The 22,551-nt window shown below is 43.8% G+C and overlaps 1 protein-coding gene across 2 annotated transcripts in view; it reads right to left on the bottom strand.

Annotated features, from left to right (window-relative positions):
- alcama (activated leukocyte cell adhesion molecule a) overlaps positions 1-22,551 on the bottom strand; it is a 287,178-nt gene that overhangs the window by 20,880 nt on the left and 243,747 nt on the right. For both annotated transcript variants that reach the window (XM_080203486.1, XM_080203485.1), the window contains exons 4-10: positions 19,242-19,306; positions 16,894-16,975; positions 13,379-13,561; positions 7,469-7,593; positions 6,379-6,508; positions 4,877-4,989; positions 1,170-1,305 (exon numbers count right to left, since the gene is read on the bottom strand). In XM_080203486.1, the coding sequence (XP_080059612.1) occupies positions 1,170-1,305; positions 4,877-4,989; positions 6,379-6,508; positions 7,469-7,593; positions 13,379-13,561; positions 16,894-16,975; positions 19,242-19,306 (834 nt within the window). The remainder of the gene's footprint in view (positions 1-1,169; positions 1,306-4,876; positions 4,990-6,378; positions 6,509-7,468; positions 7,594-13,378; positions 13,562-16,893; positions 16,976-19,241; positions 19,307-22,551) is intronic.

The raw sequence follows: 22,551 nt of genomic DNA on the forward strand, positions 1-22,551 counted from the left end.
ACTTATAGGGCGTTCAGTGTGTCTAAAGTAAAGCAATAGTAAAATGATTTGACAAAGGGTTATCCTGACTCAAAATGTTGGCTCTATTCTGAAGTTTCTAAAGTTTATTAGGAACACAAGTAGGCTTAGATTCACACTGCAATGAAGTTACTGTGAAAATCCCTAGTCGCCACACTCTGGCACCTGTTTGGGTACATTGAGGGAGAATTTAGTATGGCCAATGCACCTAACCAGCATGTCTTTTGGACTGAGGGAGGAAAGTGGAGCACTTGGGGCAAACCCATGCAGACACAGGGAGAATGTGCAGACCCTGCACAGACATGGAGCAGCAAGGTGGCACAATGGTTAATACCAGGGTTTGATTTCCAGCTTGGGTCACTGTCTGTGCCATTGATGATGCTAAATTCTCCCTCAGTGTACCCAAACAGGCATCGGAGTTTGGCGACTAGGTGTCAGACCTGCTGAGATTTTCCAGTGTTTTCTGTTTTTGTTATGTTAATAAAATTAGGTTCTTTGAAAATTCATTTGGTAAAAGCCCTGCCTTGTGTCATGTTTGGTTCACAGACACTTGGGAAGGGTTCAACTTCAATTCCAAGTCAGGGCTGATTTAACCCATCTCATTCGTGGTGTTACTATAGCCGCTTCAGTGCCCTAGGGCTAGGGAAAATAACTCTTGATTGTTGTTGAGTGATCCTGGAAATTATACATATGATTGTTAGATGATAGCAGGATTACACTCAGCTGTAGTCCCATCTAAAGTCACTGGGGCAGCACAATGGTTAGCACTGCTGCTTCACAGCGCCAAGGACCCGGATTCGATTCCTGCCTTGGGTCACTGTGTAGTATTTGCATGTTCTCTCCGTGTCTGCATGCATTTCCTCTGCGTGCTCCAGTTTCCGCCCACAGTCTGAGGGACACACTGGTTAGGTGCATTGACCCGAACAGACACCGGAATGTGGTGACTAGGGGGAATTTCACAGTAACTTCATTGCAGTGTTAAGGTAAGCCTTACTTGTAATAAGTAAATAAAGAGTGGGATTCATAGTGAGGTCTTGAAAAATGATTAGTACTCATTGAACAATAATTCAGAATTACTGCTTTCGAAAAGATAGGGAAGAAGTCAGAGTAGGTTGGACCTGATTAATGCTATATCAATGCATTTATTTTACCTTCCACTCGTACAATCACTGTTTTTTCTCTCTTCATTTCCTTCACTTCCTTTATTTTGGCTAAGCAGGTATAAGTACCAGAGTGCATGTACTGCAGTGAGTCCACCATGAACGGATTTGGGTAAACCTTGTTTCTCTGAAACACAGAAAGAACATATCAGAAACATACTGTATTAAAACCAGCCCAGGCCTTTTGGAATAAAAGAGAAGTTCAAGGTGTTGTCACAGCACAGGGAGGAGCACATAAATCAACTGCCAAGCTCTGTACCATCATCATTTATACAAAATGTCACTTTTCCTAGAAAATCGAATGCCCTCAGCAAGATTCTTACTCCTGCTCTCCATCAATGTGGTGCCAAATCTCACAGCTGCCTCATCAGGATTGCAGCAAACACATAGATCCTTTCGCCAAATCAAATGTTACAGACAGCAACTTAATTCAATAGACCTAGTTCACTTGTCACAGTCCTAATGAGGAGATTTGGCAAAGAGAAGACAGGCTAACAAACCCTCTGGAGTACCAAGTGACAGGTATTTGAGTCCTTCCCATATTGAAACAACTTCCTCCTTTACTAAAGTCTTCATAGCTTGACAGTAGATCTCACTTATGAGTTGGGAAAAAGTTATCCACTGTTGCCTGGGAGTTATGAACTATGAAGATAAATGGTTTGGACGCAGGTCTTATAAAACAGTGGCCGGACACGCAATAGGATTTAGCTTTGTTGAATGAAGACAACATGCACTTCATGCCCAAGAGATGCACTTACAACCATCTATCAAGTACTTCAAATGAATTAGCAAATGGAACAGATATCCTCTTCTATCTTCAAGCAATACCTTTTAGATTTCCTAACAAGCTAGGCAAAATCTTATTACTTTGATTCGTAGCAACTGCAGCCACATTTCAGCTTGTTCAAATTATACATTGACATCTAACTGATAGTAATGTTAGGGTTCCAATGTACTATGCCTTGGAATGATTAAACCTGGGTTCTATTTAGGATTGACTACAGTGAGAGGTATGGCATCAACTACAGAGAGTAAAGTAGGAATAACTTAACAGAATGAAAAGAGAAGAAGAGAAATGCTAAGGATGGATAGAATGTCAAGGGAATGTCATATTAGATCAAACAGGTAGTTTGGCAGTGGAGGGGGTGGGCTACAGGGGGTGTTTGGTGGGAAGGATGGGTGAATAAGAGAAAGATGGTGGGTAGAACGGGGTGGTTGTTAATTGCCATTATAGGAAAAGATGTTCTCCTGGAATTTACTTTATCAAGTTAATCTCAAGAAGAATTTCCTGACATTTTGCCTGAAACTACTAAGATTTTCCCGTTTTGGCCTTCTTGTAAATCAATATCACCAGTATTTGGAAAAGATGCACGATACTGCAATGCCTAATATATCAGCTGAACATGGATGGACTTATTGGCTTTCTCTTGCTTCTACTTATGTTCGTTTGTTTGTAAAAAAGAGGGAGTGGAGTGGCAAAGGAAAGGAAACAGAGAAGCATGTTGGAGAAAAACGAGAGACAGAAATCAAGTTCAAAAATGATTGAAAGAAAAGAGGAAAGAAAGGAAATATAGGAATAAAGGAATTGAAGGACAGAAAAGGTCAAGATCTGTCTTGGACCATAATGAAGTATTTAACTCAACATAACAATAATTTCCTCCAGCGGTGAGGTGAAAGAAAACTCTAGTGCTGGTTAGCCAAAGCCTTCCACAGATTCAAAGTGATTTCCTTCTCCAAAGCAGGTGACACTTACTATTTGGCATGTCTCAAATTACTCATGTACTTTATCCTGAAGTGTTATTTCCTGAAGGAATAAGGGGTGAAAAGAAGAGAAGCGAAAACATTAAGAGAAAATAACAATGAAAAGGGACCGAAGGAAAGGAGATTGAAAGAGTTTAGTGCATGACTTAAAGACAGCTGATTTCAACTCTCTCAGGCCAGTATAAGTGTGAGCACTGTGACCTTTTCTGTTCCATTTATTTTGCTGCTCTGGCTTCCATCATGTTTGGACACCGATTGTACAAATAGAACATAGAACATAACAGCGCAGAACAGGCCCTTCGGCCCACGATGTTGCGCCGACCAGTTACAAAACAATGACCCACTAACCTAAACCAATCCCTTTTCGTCCATAAACCTATCCACGGATCTCTTAAATGCCCCCAAACTAGGCTAATAAACAAAAGATATAAACAAAAGATATGTTTCCCCAGGGCTAGCGTTAAATTCTACCAGCCCATCCTTGGTCCTCTGCCGGATTGCCACTGATTTCCAGCTACTTCAATGTTTGAACTGGGCAATTTCCCCTCCTGCCAGATCAGATCCAAGGAAATGGAACTGGACTCCCATTTGGTGCTTAGAGCTCTGACGGGATGGAAATACCCCGCTACTTTTCTGTCAGATTGCGGTGGGGGGGGTGCACGTCATAGGCCTTGTACCGGAATTTTCGTACGCGCCGGGAACGCATGCGCTTCTTCCAGAGCAGGTGAACAGTGGCCGGTCGGACCATGCTGGGGACGGACGGGAAGGCAGGTAAGTAATTTGGATCTTTTTAAAATGTATTTTAAATGTTTTAAATGTGATTCTCAGGAACTTTTGTGTCCCGATTGAATCTCCCACCCCGCCAGGAGTAATTAATTCTGATAGGGTTTACATTAGCTCCCCATATTTGGGGGAACTAGTCGGAGATCCTGCCAGAATGAAGGGGTGGGGGGGGGCGGCAATCGGGGCCTCCCCAAGGGATCAGGTGGCGGGGAGCCTCTTGGTCATGGGCACCCTGGCAGTGCCAGCCTGTGCCTCCTGGCATTGCCCAAGGGGCAAAGTGCCCATGCCTGGGAGATACCTTGGCACTGCCCACCAGGCACAGGGCAGTGCCAAGGGTGGGGTTTATTGTGGGCAGGGCCTAGGGGTGGGGGATCCCACTGCCACTTTGCAGACAGGTTCAGTCAGGGATGGAGGGTGGGCTGGGGAGAGGGGTGGTCTGTCCAGGTGTGGGGCGTGGGGAGATAGCCATTATCAGGGGGAGTGGTTTGAACATCAGGGCGCTCTGGGACAGGGGGTGGGGGGAGTGTGGGGTTCAGGGCTGCAATCAGGCCACACTTCAGGGCTGAAGGGGCAGCATTGCAGAGATCCTGGGCTGGCCAGCAAACAGGGAGACTGACAGATCAGGACCACTGTGCATGTGCAGAGTCCCAGAACTGTCAAACTCTGGTGCGAATGTGCCCCACACCCCTGGGTTTTTAATGAGATTCACGACTGGGTGCTGTGCCGTGCAGAACATGGAGATTCAGATGAGAACCTGAACCGACAAAACGGTCGGGATTTAGAACAGTTTTTCCACCAAGTCAGTGCTTTTGTGAAAATCCCCCCACCCCCCCCTTTCCCCCCAATGATCTGGGCTTCACATCGGCAGCATTGAGCGAGTGGAAAGCATGTTTTGCCCACCCAATCTCTGCCTTAAGTTACATTCTGTTCTAAGTAGTTTACAAAGAGATGGGGAAGTAAAATTGAGAATATAAATTAATTTCTCATGCGAATAAATCATTGAAACCATAGCAAATGATTAAATGCTCCCAGAGAATCCACCTTCAAGAGTCTAAATGTTGACATTCACTCTGTTCTTATCACATCAACTCAGACCAAATTCCACAGCAATAATTCTAGTTAATTCTGGTTGGAAACAATATTCATCAGCTTACTTTTGTCAGGGTAACATCCACAGTTCCAGAAGACTCAGGAATGCATTCCATGGTCAAATTTTCCCCAACCATCTTAGAGATATCTCCATTAGGATTCATAGTCAAGGTCAAGTCTGTTAACAATAGGACATTTATACATTATTATTTCTCATTTGATTCTTCTACATTTCCATTGTCATTTGTTTCCCAGATTAAAACTCAAGAGTATTATGGATAAAGAACTGGACCTCTTCAGTTGCAGGTTATCTTGGCAGATGTTCCGTCCTCCATTCCCGATCTCTCAAGATTGCTTTATCCTTACTGGGGTATAGCTCCTCAGGACCAGAGCATCATCTGGTACCTCAACTAATAACCCCGGTGGCACACTGATTAGCACTGCTGCCTCCAACATCAGGGATCCAGGTTCGATTCCTGGCTTGGATCACTGTCTGTGTGGAGTTTGCACATTCTCCCTGGGTTTCCTCTGGGTGCTCCTGTTTCCTCCCACAGTCTGAAAGACGTTCTGGTTAGGTGCACTGGCAATGCTAAGTTCTCCCTCAGTGTACCCGAATAGGCACGGGAGCAACTAGGGGATTTTTCACAGTAACTTCATTGCAGTGTTAACGTAAGCCTACTTGTGACAATAACATATTCCCCAAAAAGCTGCACGTCTGAGTCTTTAGTATTTACACTATAAAGGGTAAGCCCATTGGCTGACAACTATTCTGAAACATTTTTGTTCTTCGCTATCATGATCACTTTTGGAAAACTATAGAAAACTAGTACAATCTGGCTATCAACATTCATATAATGAAATTTCAGTGATCGGTGAAGATCAAAATGTTTTATTTAACACCCTTGGGATAATTTTAGATTGTGCAATGGTGTAAAACAAGTGATGATGAATCATCTGCCATCTTACATCTCTCCCCATTTTTATTTCCATCAATATTAAGATCTTAAAAATAACTGCTCACTACATGCTCTGCTTTCTGTCCTTTTGCTTATTTTGTCTATGTTGCCAATGCACCTAGAATTCCACTGTTATCTCTTCTGGTTAATTTACATTGGTTTATGCAAATAAGGAACAGCAGTGGGCTGCTTTCTCTATCCTTACATACAGTGGGAAATACAGCTGATTAGTTTTGTGTTATGGACTTGCATCCATTGAGAGTTACGTTTAATTTCCACACAGGCATTCACAGAAAAGGTTCAAATCTGAGGCAATTTATCTTTGATTTTGACGCTTTCTACAGGGTAAATTAAGGTTCCTTAATCAAGCAGAAACTGGGGTAATCAGAAGCTTGTTGTCAAGTTACACTGTTAGGGTGAATCTGATTAGAGAGACCTGGCCACGCTTCCTCCTTTAAGAGGTGACTAAGTGTATCCAACAATGTAGCAGGAAATTGCTGGCCTATTTTGGTTATTTTGGAGCATTCTCTTAATTAGGAAACATGCTCAAAAGCAATAATACAGGACAAAAAACATCTACAAATATTTCTACTTTTTAAAGAATGACTTACAGTGCACGGTGATGTTAACAGCATCCTTTATGTCAGGATTATCTTGTTGTGAACATGTGTATTCACCAGTATCCTCTTGTGTCACATCAGTCAGTTCATACTGGTTTGTGTTCCTGGATTTGTCTACTCCCTGTGAAATTCATATTCAATATACATCTGATCATTACAATATAGAGGCAACAAATGAGATGTAATATATTCAGAGTCTGCTGTCAGCAAGGACATATACTAATTATGAAAACACTTTTCTGACAGTAAATTATAATATCCCAACAAGTTGGTGTGTGTGGTTTTTTTTTTAATGTGTTGTGTTCTCAAGGCTCTATTTTATTTAGGCATAGATTTTTATAAATAAATATTTTGCTTAAATATAGATGCAAAGTTATACACGTATTCATGCCTACACACCTCATGAGGTTACTGTACCATGGGTGTACATATTATGGTCCTACTTCATGCTGGGATTCTATTGGTTTCCCGCTGTATTGCTATTAGTAGCTTGGCAAAACATCCCCTCGAAACATTGGAGGGCCAATCAAAATAACAACAAAAAATGCTAGAAAAACTCAACAGGTCTGGCAGCTCCTGTGGAGAGAGGCCCAATGGGGTAGCATGGTGGTTAGCACTGCTGTCTCACAGCGCCAGGGACCTGGGTTCAATTCCCGGCTTGGGTCACTGCCTGTGCAGAATCTGCGCGTTTTCCCTGTGTCCGCGTGGGTTTCCTCCGGGTGCTCCGGTTTCTTCCCACAGTCCGAAAGAAGTGCTGGTTAAGTGCATAGGCCATGATAAATTCTCGCTCTACCTACCCGAACAGGTGCCGGAGTGTGGCGACTAGGGTATTTTCACAGTAATTTCATTTGCAGTATTAATTACTTGTGACACTAATAGATAAACTTCAATGATGTTGAATTTCTGTTGTTTTCAAATTAATGTATGGACAATGAAATTTCATAAGTGAACTAAGCTGGGAAAATAATTTGTGGCATTTACAAATAAGGGGTAAAGGATGCTAAAGAAAAAAACCAACTTATTTATTAAATGAAAGGCATGAATTAATTTAAAACCAATGTAATAATTATATTTGACTTACATTCTTACTGAAGATGAATTTGTCTGGTGGAGGATATCCATCGCCTGCGCACAATAATGTAACATTTGTCCCTTCTTCAATGTCTTGCGCTGGGTTCACTAGCAATGAAACCTTTGAAGTTTTGTCTGATCAAAACAAAGTAATACATGTTGGCTCTTACACTCCTGAGAATTTTTTGCATACTTCGCACCACAAGTCTTGCATTTCATTTCCTAAAGCAAAATAGTGCAAGATCTGTCAATCTGCAGGTCTTGTATTGTCCACCATCACATAACTGGGCATCAGTAATGATCAAGAGCAGGAATGATTTGGCTCCTCTCTCTCCAGTTCAGAAGCCTCAGGACAACTGTAATAATCCCAACTGCTGCCTGAACTGATTCAAATACTTCTGCTCAAACAGGACTGAACTTGAGAGACTTGTCTGTTGGGTCCATTTACCAGCTGGATAAACTCACCGAGCCCAGGGAAGGATTTTTACACATATTTTTACTTTTTAAATGGGGATTTTATTTTATATATTTGTTCATGGAATGTAGAGTGTGAATGACAAGGACAGCATTTATTACCCATCCCTAATTGCTCTCAAAATGATAGTGAGCTGCCTTAAATGCACCCACAGTGCTGTTAGGGAGAGAGTCCCAGGGTTTTGATTCAGCGACAGTGAAGGAGCAGTGATATGGTTCCAAGTCAGGATCATGTCCGACTTGGAGGGGAACTTGCAGCTGATGTTCCCATGCATCTGCCCCCACCCGCCTTGTGCTTCTAGGTAGTAGAGGTAGCAGGTTTGGAAGGTGCTGTCGAAGAAACCTTGGCACGTTGATGTCATGTGGAAATTGTATGTCCACAGCAGCTACATTTAAAAACTCCCTTGGCTTTTACCATCTAGTGAAACACTAAGTTGGCAAAATCATTACTGTCCCACTGGAAAATGCACAAAGACTCAACCCTCATCTCAGCCCATTTACTGCTGAAGCCCCAATCTATGTCTTGACCATTTCAATGCCCACCTGGCTGGCTGCCCATCCTCCTCACTTCATAAAGTTAACCTCATCCAAAACTCCTGTATCCCAATTCGCACCAATATCTATTCACCCCTCACTCCTCTGCTCGCTGGCCTGCAGTGGCTCCCTGTTCAACAATGCAGCCATTGAAGAAATTCTCATCCTTATCTTTAAATCCCTCTAAGCCTTCAACCTTCCCTAACTCTGCAAATCTTCCAGTCCCGCCATGCTCTGAGATATTCACACCCCCCCCCAATTTTAACCTCTTGTTTCATCCCTGATGTAATCATCCCACCACTGAGAGCAATGCCTCCAGCTGCTGAGGCACAAGTTCTCCTTCTGAGAATCTACCTGCCTCTCTACATCCCTTACCTCAATTAAAGATGCTGCTACAAGTTGATTTTTTTGACCAAGTTTTTGATTGAATCTCCCAATTGGTATCAAATTTTGTTTGATAATACTGCTTGTGAAATTACATTGGCACCTTTGACCATGAAAAACTCGCATTAGATGATACCTCATTTTAATCTCATTGGCTATCCTGATCATTGACTCTACCCTAGCCTGGGAAATCAACCTGCCTGAACTCTCTGAGTCAAAGGTTTTAGATAAATGAAAGTTGCTATTGTATTAGAGGGGAAATCCCCACCACATTTTTAGGTTTGTCGCTTATAATGAACATACATTTTAGTCACTGGAGGTAATCAAATCATTGATCAGGTGGGTTGTATTTAAAAAAAACATTTTACTGCCATGTTATTTATCCAATGTCAGTGCAGAATAAACCAAATGACCAGGAGATTCTCTAACTCCTGGCTATGTTAAATTGCAAAACTGCTTTTCAATGATTTCAGAAAGAAAATGATTTTAATTGCTTTAAATGCAATGTATATGGGAGCTAATATCAAATGAAACATTGTTAGAATGAAAGCTAGAAATAATCAACTTTAAATGTGCACAAGGAGTACTGGGCCAGGTTGACCATGCCATTAATCAAATGCTCTAAACTAGCTAATAGTTTTATTATTACTGTTGAGTACACATGATAATGGCATCTGCTTAAGTGCTGACCTGTCACAGGCCAATTCACTGATTAGTTTGAAGGCTGATCGTGAATGAGTTTTACGATGAATCGCTGGGAATGGCTTTACTGCTGTTAGTTGTCGCCTTGGGTGGTGTTCCTGACAAATTCAGAATGAATTATAAAATATCAAACATAAGTCCTCTTCCACATGATGACAGGATATATTTTAATTAGGATTTTGAATCGGCCTGTATTATCTTTTGGCATGACTGTCGGTCTTTTTCACCATAGGGAAGTGTGTGAAATGTTGGTGATCAGGCAAGAACCACAATATCGTGACTCAAATATTTCAGATAATGCAATTTTGGGTTTCTTTACATCCCCAATGTCTCCAATCACATTTGCTTCCATGTCTGTGAGTGGCCATATGGAAAATGTTTTAATCTCTGGGGAGGTGGTGGCACAGCGGTATTGTCACTGGACTAGTAATCCAGTAGAGCCAGGATAATGCTCTGGGGTCCCAGGTTCGAATCCCACCACGGCAGATGGTGACATTTGAATTTAATTTTTTGAAAAAAATCAGGAATTAAAAGTCTAATGATGACTAATGAAACTACTGTCAATTGTTGTTAAAAACCCGTCTGGTTCACGAATGTCCTTTAGGGAACGAAATCTGCCGTCCTTGCCTGGACTGGCCTATACGTGACTCCAGAGCCAAAGCAATGGGGTTGACCCTTAAATGCTCTCAGGGATGGGCAGTAAATGCAGCGACACTCACATCCCACGAACAAATAAAAAAATTCACAAGACCAGCTAAAGCTCTCAACCAGGTAAGGCTCTCAGTTCTAGTAATTTGGTGAAGGATAAATACCAATTCCTTTGAGATAGAGGACATTCCATCCATCTGGAAAAACACAAATCATCAGACTGGCAATTGCTTTGCAATCTTGCTCTGATTGACAGTTTTGGTTCATCGTTGAAGGCACCCTCTCGCACCAGCCGAGTTCAACAGGCAAATAATCAAACTGAAGACTAGTTTTTCCCGTTTCTCTTTCTCTACTTGCAGAAGGAGCTAATTAAATCAACCATTTTGCTTCTGTAGATATCCGTTCTTAATGCACTGGATATGTGAATTCAGCCGAAGCTATTCCTTCAATATGTTACCTTCCTACCTGGATGGAGGCAGCGCCAACAACATTCAAGAAGCTCAGCACCATCTTGAACAAAGCAGCCCACTTGTCTGGCACCCTATTTACCACCTATGCACAGTGGCAGCTGTGTATACCATCTACAAATATGGACTTGTAAAGACTTAATTACCTATAAAGACTCATATTCCAACCATTATCTTGCAATTGTGCCTGATGAAGGGGCAGCGCTCTGAAAGCCCATGATTCCAAATAAACCTGTTGGACTTTAACCTGGTGTTGTGAGACTTCTTACTGTGCTTACCCCAGTCCAATGCCAGTATCTCCACATCAATGAAATATATAGTAATACGGTGAAGGATAAATTGTCGCTTCATTGTAACTCCCTCCCATGGACGGTATGTATACTGTGGGTATACCATGGACTGCTGCAGTTAAAGAAGGTGGCTCACCACCACCTTCCCGAGGGCAATTAGTGATGGGCAATAAATGCTGGTCTGGCCAGTGTCCTTTGAAAGAATTTTTTTAAATGTAGAAAGTGATATCAGACATGCGATCTGAGTGTGGAGGAATCAAAAGCTGTTAAGTTTGTAATTGCCATTGGGTATATGGAAGCTGACTGCATGTTTATAAATAATGTTGTCATGGGCAGCGCATGGATGCATCAGTGGAGAAGAGCGAGGAAAGAAACTTAGGGAATTTCAGCAGCAATGCTCCGAGTCTGGAAGAGAAGTTAAAATTGGAGGGTCCCTGGCCATTATCAGGTGAATAAGCGTGTAAATAAGCAAATGCAGTCTGACTGAGCTGCACAATGAGGAAAGGTGCTGAAGATGGCTGGTATATTGGCAGCAGGAGAGACTAAGGAGGGATTCAACACAAAACTCACAGAGTTGCTGGGAGGAATGGTATTGTGTTATAAGATGGGGCACTATTTTGACTATGCGCAATTTCAAACTAACAGCGAGGGAAACTAGCCCGAGCCGCTGGGGTGACTTTAAAAGAAATACAATGAGAAGTCTCGCACCAGGTTAAAGTCCAACAGGTTCATTTGGAATCATGAGCTTTCAGAACACTTGTGTCACCTGATAAAGGAGTGGTGCTCGGAAAGCTTGTGATTCCAAATAAACCTGTTGGACTTTAACCTGGTTTTGTGAGACTTCTTACTGTGCCCACCCCAGTTCAATGCCGGCATCTCTACATCTTTAAAAAAATGGATTGAGTTGCAATATGCTACTCTCTGTTACTTTAACCTGAGTGGGGGAGCGTGGGTGGCTTGTCCACTAGGCTAAGCTACTGGCAAAAGCAACCAGGGCTTGGTGAGACTTGGTAAAATAAGTATACATCTTTGAGATTCCTTGAGGGCCATGAGGGACAGGGGCATGCATTATCCAAGAGTTCCCTCTGGGGAAATGACAAGCTGTTCATGAAACAGAGGTGTAGCTGAAATGGTAGTTTGAAAATGACTGCTGCTGTGGCCCAGGGTGGCCTGGCAGTGGTGGTTCACGGCTATTTTGAAATGAAGGGGTGTAGTAAGCAGGGAGTTGAAAGACTAACAAAGTCAGATGGCAGGACACAACTGAAATTCTTAGGTACAGATACAGAATGATTGACAAGTAAATGTAAATGGTATGTTAGCCTTCAAGAGGATTTGACTACAACAACAAAAATGCTTACTGCAGCTGTGAGACCACACCTGGAGTACTGTGTGCAGGTTAGGGCTCCTTCCCTATGAAAGGATACATTTGCCATAGAGGGAAGGTTCACCCAGACTGACCCCTGGGATGGCAGGGTCGTTGTATGAGGAGAGATTGGGTCAACGAGGCCTGTATTCAGTGGAATTTAGAAGAACGAGAGGGGATCTCATTGAAACACACAAAATTCTGACAGGACTGGATAGATAGGATGCTGAGATGATGTTTTCCCTGGCAAGGTGTGGAGGGTCATCCGGGAACAAGGAGACATGGTCTCAGGATATAGGACAGGCTATTCAGGACTGAGATAAGACATTTCTTCACTCAGAGGGTGGAATTCTCTATTACACAAGACTGTGGAGGCCAAATCACTAAATGTATTTAAGGAAGAAAGATTTCTAGACAGTAAAGCTGAAGGGTATACTTTATCTGTGTAGTGCGCAAAAAACGATACTTTTCACTATATGCTTCTACATGTGACAATAATAAACCTAATCAAATCAAATCAGTCAAGGGATTTGGAGAGAGAGTGGGAGTATGGCATTGAGATAGAGGATCAGCCATCATCATCTGAATGGCAGAGCAGGCTTGATAGGCCGAATGGCCTACACTAACTCCTATTTGTTATGTTTTGATGTTTTAAATTGTACACTTGTTGAATACACAACCTGGGATTTGCAGGTAACGTTGCTATGGTGTGAAATTGGTGGTGAACTAGAGTAACTACAGGTCAATGCTGATAAACATCTAACAGTGGTAAATAGCCATTTTGTTTCTGAGTTTCACTGTCAAACTTAAGCACATAAATATAGGCTGATACTTCAGTTTAGCACTGAAGGAATGCTACACTTTCAGAGAGACTTTGATAAACTGCTAAACTGCGATCTCATCTGAATGTTTGGATGGATGTAAAAGATTTCTTGGCAGGATGTGAAGAGGCGAAGGAGTTCTGCTGGCATTCTGGCCAACATTTACAACTAACATTTGAATTCATTAGATGGTCAACACTATCTTAGCAGAGATTTGACCTGGTGATTGCTACTTACAGTGTACAAACAGAGTGACAGGCAGAGAGTCTTTGGACACTTGCTTGTCTTGGCCTTCAAAGTAAGTTGCTTTGCAGTAAAAGGAAACTTTTCTGTTCTCCCTTTTTGATGAATATCTCAGAGTAGATCTTGTGGTGTAATAACCTTTTTCATCAGTGGTAACTTCATACTCAGTAACCAAGGCTAGAAAAGAATAAGTGAAATTTCCATTAGGATCATAGATTGGTTTCAGCCTTTCAATCTACCCAGGCCAATGCCAGTTTTCTGCAAGGGCAATTTAGCTATCCCGCTCCCCCTGTAGTCCTTCAAATTACTTATCTCCAGGTGCTTCTCTGACTCCCTTTTACAGGCCTCCAGCACCTGTCTGGCAGTGCACTTCAAGTTGTAACCACTTGCTTCATTTTTCCACACACCATTTTAACCCATGTCCTCTGGTTCTTGAATCATCCACCAAGAAATGGATTCGGACACGCGTTTCAATTAAAATTTCTTTGACAGCCCAGTAGCTGCAGTATCAGGCTATTGCAACCCTGAAACTTTTACTGGCATTGTCATACAAGCGTTTGCAGCAGCAGGGGTTTTCAAACAGGAGACTGGACATTCTTGCGTCCCCAGTGGCACAGTGCCTCACAGCACTAGGGACCCAGGTTCAATTCCACCTCGGGTCACTGTCTGTGTGGTGATTACACTTTCTCCCCATGTCTGCGTGGGTTTCCTCCCAACTTCAAAGATGTGCAGGTTTGGTGGATTGGCCATGTTAAATTGCCCCTTATTGTCCAAAGATGTATAGGTTAGGAGGATTATCAGAGTAAAATACATAGGGTTATGGTAGTAGGGTGGGAGGGAGGCCCGAGGTAAGATGCTCTGTAGGAGAGTTGGTGCAGACTTGATGGACTGAATGGCCTCCTTCTGCAGGGTAATCCATGAATTTATGACTCTGAAAAGGTCAGATCATGCAGGTTAAATTTACCACACTTAGCTGGATCTTGGAGTAGCAGAAATGCTGTTCCTGGAATCCATCCCATAATATTCTCGTGTATCTAGGGGTGGCATGGTAACACAGTGGTTAGCACTGCTGCCTCACAGCTGCAGGGACCCGAGTTCGATTCCCAGCTTGGGTCACCGTCTGTGTGGAGATTGCACATTCTCCTCGTGTCTGCATGGGTTTCCTCCGGGTGCTCCGGTTTCCTCCCACAGTCCAAAGATGTGCGGGTTAGGTTGATTGGCCACGCTAAAAATGCCCCTTTGTGTCCTGAGGTGCGTAGGTTAGAGGGATTAGTGGGTAAAACAGGTAGGGATATGGGAGTAGGGCTCGGGTGGGATTGTGGTCGGTGCAGACTCAATGGGCCGAGTGGCCTCTTTCTGCACTGTAGGGTTTCTGTGATTCTATGATCTGACAGTGGTTGACTAAACAGAAGCCTTTGGTGTCTATGAAAGTACATCTCGGCGATTCCATCTTAGAACAGCTCAGTGGATGTCAGAGAGCAAATAAATGGGCCATAAAATGTTTTAAGATCATGTACTAAAATGAAAGCAAAATACTGCAGTTGGTGGAAATTTTAAATAAAAACAGAAAAACGCTGGATAAACTCAAGTCTGGCAGCATTCTTGGAGAAAGATGCAGTTAACATTTCAAGTCTTTCAGGACTCTGAGTCACTCAAGCACTTGAAATGTTGGGTGGAATTTCCCCCCATTTCAAAGTTAATCATAGAATCATAGAACCCTACAATGCAGAAAGAGGCCCTTCGGCCCATCGAGTCTGTACCGAACACAATCTCACCTAGGCCCTACCCCCATATCCCTACATATTTTTACCCACTAATCCCTCTAAGCTAAGCATCCTAGTACACTAAGGGGCAATTTTTAGCATGGCCAATCAACCTAACCTGCACATCTTGGGATGGTGGGAGGAAACCGGAGCACCCAGTTGAAGGGCAACTTCTTCGCTCAGAGGGTAGTGAATCTCTGGAATTCTCTGCCCATTGAAGCAGTGGAGGCTACCTCATTGAATATGTTTAAGTCACAGCTAGATAGATTTCTGATCGATAAGGGAATTAAGGGTTATGGAGAGCAGGCAGGTAAGTGGAACTGAACCACTATCAGATCAGCCATGATCTTATTGAATGGCGGGGCAGGCTCGAAGGGGCTAGATGGCCAACTCCTGCTCCTATTTCTTACGTTCTTATGTTCACCCAGAGGAAACTCATGCAGACACAAGGAGAATGTGCAAACTCCACACAGACAGTGACCCAAGCCGGGAATCGAACCCAGGTCCCTGCAGCTGTGAAGCAGCAGTGCTAACCACTGTGCTTCCGTGCCGCCCTACTTGAAGGCCCCACGGTTCCCCTCCCCACTCCCTGCAAATGGTCACTGGGACCCCTCACAAACAAGGAGAACACCCCAAATCCTCACACACACAGGGACACACCATCCCCCTACCACTCAAAGGTCAGAGCACTACTCCCCACCTCCCCCAAAACCCTCAAAGATGAGGGCGCCCAGTTGGCACTGCCAGGGTGCCAGGGCCACATCCCTTACCACCCAGGGTCTACACTGACTTCCACATCTTTGGCGTGGTTACTATGACTGGTTTTTCTTTTGATATCATGCCAGGGATGGGGAAGAGAGAGAGCATTCAAAGGGGCCGGATGCAAAGGTTTAAGGTCTTCTAATATTTAAATTCATTTAAAATCGTGCACAAAGGGCACGAAACTGATCATGCAAACAAGGAGAGCGTTGGAGGGTAGGACAGAGAAGATCTCAAGCCAAGATCTTGCTGGCGTAAATCCCATAATCTCGTAAGATTTATCGACTGTAAAGGGATGTGTGTCTGGAGTAAACGAGCCTGCAAAATCACACTGATTAACCCACTGAGTTCATCCAGAATTTTTTGTGTTTATTTAAGAACCTGCACTGCTGATTGCAGACAGAAACTCAGCTAATATCCTGGGGACCTGGGTTCAAATCCTGCCACAGCTGATGGTGATATTTGAACTCAATAAAAGAAAATCTGAAATTAAGAATCTACTGACGACCATGAAACCATTGTCGATTGTCGGAAAAACCCTTCTGGTTCACGAATGTCCTTTAGAGAAGGAAATCTGCTGTCCTTACCTGGTCTGACCTACATGTGACTCCAATCCCATAGCAATGTGGTTAACTCTTGGCTGCCATCCAAGGGAAACTGGGGATGGGCAATAAATGCTGGCCAGCCAGTGACGCCCATGTCCCACAAAGTAATTAATTTTTAAAAAAGTAGCGATGCCACAACTTACTTCAGTGGCTTAGGTGCAGTAGGACAGAAATCGTCCAGTTGCCTCTCCTGATTACTATCCAGTGAAGTTTCCTCCATACAAGTTTAGGACTAGGCTGAAATCTGAGCTATTTTGCACCCAAACAGCCTAGCTCACAAATGCATCCATCTTGTTGAAGGACAGGTATCAACCCCCATGTGAAATGTCAAATTGAACTGATAAACATATTCAACATACATTCAGCGATCCTAGAATCATACCTGAGCTATCCCGATCCAGAGGCTCATGATGCCAGGTAACGTCAGCAACAGGGTAGCTACTGCTCACAACACACACACCAACCTGAGGTGAAAGGGAATAGGTGGAAACAAAAACACAGGTACATTTCTGAAAAGTGCTACATTTTGCATGCATCAACCATCAGTGTTTTTTTCTTGTTGGGAGTCCATAATAGCAGAGTATGAATGGAAATTTGTGCATAAATCTACAGAGCCTTGAAAGGTACCTGTATGACTGCTCCTTGCTAACACCATGTGTACATAGTCTGATAGACAGAAGATGCCAGTTAACGTTAATGAATAGAAAATAATGGGCTGGGAATGCCAGACCAGGTAAGGATGGCAGGTTCTGTGCTTCATTAGAGTGTGTAATGCCTGAAATGTAGTGAATGTTGAAAAACAATTCTGATAATGTTGCCCATCACTGTACGCTTGAATTTTAAAAAAAGTGTAATTAACATCTGCCATTAATCAGCACAGGGGTGGCACGGTGGCAAGCGCTGCTGCCTCACAGGTTCGATTCCCAGCTTGGGTCACTGACTATCTGGAGTCTGCACGCTCTCCTCATGTCTGCATGGGTTTCCTCTGAGTGCTCTGGTTTCCTCCCATAGTCCAAAGATGTGCAGGTTAGGTGCACTGGCCATGCTAAATTCTCCCTCAGTGTACCCAAACAGGCTCCGGAATATGGTGACAAGGGGATTTTCACAGTAACTTCATTGCAGCGTGAATGTAAGCTTACTTCTGATAAAGAAAATAAACTCTTAACTTTAAATTAAGCACTACAAATATAACTTTATTCATTATTCTATGATGTGTATGTAACAGAATAATGCATGATAGGTCAAAAGGATTTTTAGGAATAAAAGCCACAAGATCAAATGCCAACAACACAAATCTCAATTCCTTCCCATTTCCAGATATCCATGCTATTTGTATCAGTTTATACTGGCTGCTTCAATGAGGCAGCGGTGGCACAGTATTGTCACTGGACTAGCAATCCAGAGAAACCCTCTGGGGGCTCGTGTTCCATTCCTACCACTGATGTTAAAATCTGAATTCCATAAGAAGTCTGGAATTAAAAGCCCAATGATGACCATGAAACGAGAGTCATAAAAACCAATCTGGTTCACTCTTGACCCTTTCGGGAAGGAAATCTGCCAACCGTACCTGGTCAGGCCTACGTGTGGCTCCAGACCCACAGCAACGTGGTTGACTCTTAAATGCTGTCTGAAATGACCAAACAAACCATTCAGTTCAAGGCTAATTGGGGATGGGCAATAAATGTTGGCCCAGCCTGCGATGCCCACAACCCATGAATGAACAAAAAAAGCAATTGTCATCCTTGGTAATAAAGAAGAATCATAAGGACTCTCCTCTGTTTCTCTCGCTACAGATGCTGCCAAACCTGCTGAGATTTGCCAGCGTTTTCTAGTTTTATGTCACAGTGTGCCAGGGGACCCCCTCTGGAGAGCACCATCGGGGTGGAGGAGGGGGGCAGTTCCCCTAATACATTGTGCATGTTGCGGGGGGTGGGGGGGATGTGGGCAGCTTATCCATGGAGGTGGATGTATTTTTTTAATATATAAATGACAGATCAGTGCGACTCGGCGTTGCACTATTAGATCCTGCCCTGCCCAGCTAGTATGACAGCACGGCCCACTCTGGGAGGTTTCTTCCACACAGTGTGCTGCAAAATGTGGCGAGAGAAGCCGGCTGTGTCGCCTGCGGGCTGTGCACCAGTTTTCCCGCCTCGGGCAGCACTCAGTGCAAGTAACAAAAAATTCCACCTGCAGTCTACCACAAATACAAACCATGGCCTCTTATTATCAGGCGAAGCAATAGCCTAGTGGTATTACCGCCAGATTATTAATCCAGTAACTCAACTAAATGTTCTGGGGACCTGGGTTCGAATCCCGCCATGGCATTGGAATTCAATAAAAATAAATGAATACGTGGAATCAAGAATCTACTGATCACCAAGAAAGCATTGCCGATTGTCGCAAAAACCCAACTGGTTGACTAATGTCCTTCAGGGAAGGAAATCTGCTGTCCTTACCTGGTCTGGCCTATTTATGATTCCAAAGCCATAGCCACGTGGCTGACTCTCAACTGCCCTCTGAAACTGCCTAGCAAGCTACTCAGTTCAAGGACAACTAGGGATGGGCAATAAATGCTGGCCAGCCAGCGATGCCCATGTCCCACGAATGAATAAAAGAAAAGTTTAACACATGGAACGCAGCTCCATAATACCCAGAGCTTCCCAGGCAATTCCGGCCATCAGTCAGCTAGCTCTTTTGCTGATGGTACTCATGTGTGTATCTTGCACGCACCTGCTGTTGTTCCCCTTCTTTTAGGAATGCAGCTGGTTCCACAATCACAGGATTAGATGGTATTTCTAAAAGAAATAAAGAAAAAGTTAGGCATAAAAATGATTCATAGAAAATACATGTTAAGGAACTGAAGCTACTTCATGCACCAGAATACAGAATATGGGAATTATTTTAGTAAGGAAATTTACTTTCCATTCTGCAAGACTTAAGAACATAAGAAATAGGAGCAGGAGTAGGCCATCTAGCCCTTCGAGCCTGCCCCGCCATTCAATAAGATCATGGCTGATCTGTCGTGGCTCAGTTCCACATTCCCACCCTCTCCCCATAACCCTTAATCCCCTTGCCTATCAAAAACCTATCAACCCACGTCTTAAAAATATTGAGCGAGGCAGCCACCACTACTTCAACGGGCAGAGAATTCCAGAGATTCACCACCCTGTTGACTTGATACATTTCTAACCCAATGCGTGACCACAGCATTATTCAGTCCTAAGAAAATAACCAGCTCACTTCAGCAGCAGAGTACATGGGGCTGATCCAGTTTTCAAAGTGCCCCATTTTAGATAGGAATGAAGGATGATCATAGACTGTGTGGAGACAGCTCCATTGAAGAGGTTCAGGAAGCTGAGGTGACAAGCTCGCTTCACAGCCGAGGGAAAATATATCAGCGCGCAGGATCGATGCGAGTGGTACTCGCATGAGCAGTACAATTAACGACAACTGCCTGCCATGCCTGAAACAGAATCTGATAAAAGCTGTCACACTTGAAAGGGAATGAACGTGGATAATTGTGAAAATTGTAAACTGCCATATCTGAGTAAATGACAAGTGTTGACTTGAGCAGAAAACATAACTTCATCCAGTCACAGGCTCAGACTGCAACACTCAGGGAGCCTCTGAGGTTTGGTGTATGTTATTCCGGCAGGTTAAAACAGAGGAAAGACAGATGAATACTTAACATTATGTACACACGCAACTGACTACGTCAGTATGTTCAATCAGCTATTAAGAGACTCAGCTATTAAGGCACTTTAAATGCTACTGAAGTACGGATATGCCAAACACAATACGCAGCAAAACCAAATCATAGGGCTCAACACTGCACCCGTTTTTGGCCGTGAAAACTTGGTAAAGTCAGGCGTGAGGTGTGTAGTGCTATCCGCAACCCCCCCCAACCCCCGTGCCTGTTTCCCCTTTAACAAGGCCCGAAAATGGCCATGATCGGGACCAGGCCTGAACTTGGCGTGACGGATATTTAAATGCATTTATATTGACTTAATGGACTGCACGCCCAACCTTACTGGCACTTCCCCCTTTACTGTGTTCGCCCATCCAGAACCGGTGTGAAACAGACACGCGCTACAAAAGCCCGATTTGGGCACTCCAGCTAGTGAGGAGGTAAGTGCCTAGTGTCAGATGACTCTCTGCTTGAGATTGTTGGGAGGTGGTGGGGGGGAGAAGGGGGTCCGCTGCCTCTCTGCCTGTGATCAGTGGGGGGTGGGGGAAGGGGGTCTGCTGTCATTCTGCTTGAGATTAGTGGGGGAGGGGGAGAAAAAGGGGGGTCCGGTGCCACTCTGCCTAAGATTAGTGGGGGGGGGGGGGCAGGTGGGAGGGGGAAAGGGGGCATCCGCTGACACTCTGCCTGAGATTGGTGGGAGGAAGGGGGCCACGATCAGGCTGGATGGTGGATGGGTGGGGGCATAAGGGGAGGGTCTGTGAGAGCTCGGAGGAGCCATGTGGCAGCGGAGCAAGATTCTATCGATTTCTTTTCTGTGCCTGCTCAGTTGGAGGTGCCGATCGGAGCTGCAGGGTTTCGGGTGCGTTGAGCCCTGCCCACAGGCTTGTGCAGCGCGATTCTGACCTGCTGATATTTTTGCAGTCAGAATGTGTATGGGGGGGGACCGGAGAACGGGACTAAAAGTCAGGTCTGAAACACTCCCAGTTTCAAGTCAGCCCAGCACTTTGAATCAAGATGGTAAAATAGGGCCCCGTCTATCTGTTCAGTGACACTGTTGATATTTTTGTCAGAGAAAGTGCCATTTACCACAACTAAATCAACACTTCACAACAGATGTCAGCACTCAACCAAATCCATATCTGCTTTCAGGAAGTGCTAATAGAGTGCATATGCTAGTGTTTACAGTGGGAATGGGTGGCACAGCAGGTAAAGGATGCAAGCCCTCGATTATTGGTTTGTATTATGATGAAGTGAGTATCTTAATTAATATGCATTTCTGCAAATGGAAAGCTGTCAATTTGAAGCATTTCAAAAACATAACGCACATTTGTCTGTTTTAACAGTAATGCACACATCTACTCACTGGAACAAATTCAGCAACTGCACATTGCAACAGGGTGCTGTGTTCAAAGGGACAAGTCAATGCTGGGTTGGGAGGGCTTGGTATCCCTTTAAACACGGCGCTTGGGGCCCAATTCTGGGATTGCTGACCCTATCTCTGCAGTTTCTGATTTTCAGGAGTGTCTTTTATGGGGGCCGGCTGGTTTGTGTGGCAAACACGCACCCTACACTCCTGGTCAGGCTGGCTCCATGGTGGGGATAGACTTGTCTTAGCCCCCTCCCCCATATTTTGCGTCGAATCAGGCCAGCTTTTCAAATAGGTGGTGGCTCAAGTTGCCTCAGAGACGTGTAATGAGACTTTGTTCAGATCCCAGAAATCCAATAGTCCGTTCAAACACCTGAGCTCCAGGACAAGCATCACTTGACAGCTCTAATTCTCTAAATCTTTTCTGTCACTCACACAATGTTTACCTGCACGAGATAAAGAGGTTTCAAGTGCTTGTGGTTTCTGCTATTACTATTTTAAAAGCTCTGGAAGACTGACTTTTTTTTATTGGCATGCAGTAAATAGGAGCTTTTTTTAAATTAAAGTGGGATGTTATCAAGCTCTTAACTGTTTTTTTTAAGTTTTATTGTTCTCTATCCTTGTGTCATTATACTCTTGATTGTTATTATATAGGGTGGTATGCAGAACACAATGAGACTTGGTGGCTGTTTGGGAGGCATTCCTTGGTATAAATGCATGAGGGGCTATGAATTGACATAGATGCAGACTGCACCTGCTATCACCCCACCACACACACAATGAAGATCCCATACTGACAGACACTTTCTCCTGAGACAGGCAGATTGAGCAGGAATTTTCCCCACTACCGAACTCGAGGATAAAATTCAGCCCGATATGTCTATTTCTGATTTGCGGTCCTATTGAAAGAGGGGCTGGAAAACTCTCAGGAATATCAGGCTAGGGGAATCCTTGACTCTAAGATAACGTGCCCAAATGTTCCACCA

The sequence above is a fragment of the Carcharhinus amblyrhynchos genome, chromosome 15 (assembly GCF_965287045.1).
Source record: "Carcharhinus amblyrhynchos chromosome 15, sCarAmb.v2.hapA, whole genome shotgun sequence".
NCBI lineage: Eukaryota > Metazoa > Chordata > Chondrichthyes > Carcharhiniformes > Carcharhinidae > Carcharhinus > Carcharhinus amblyrhynchos.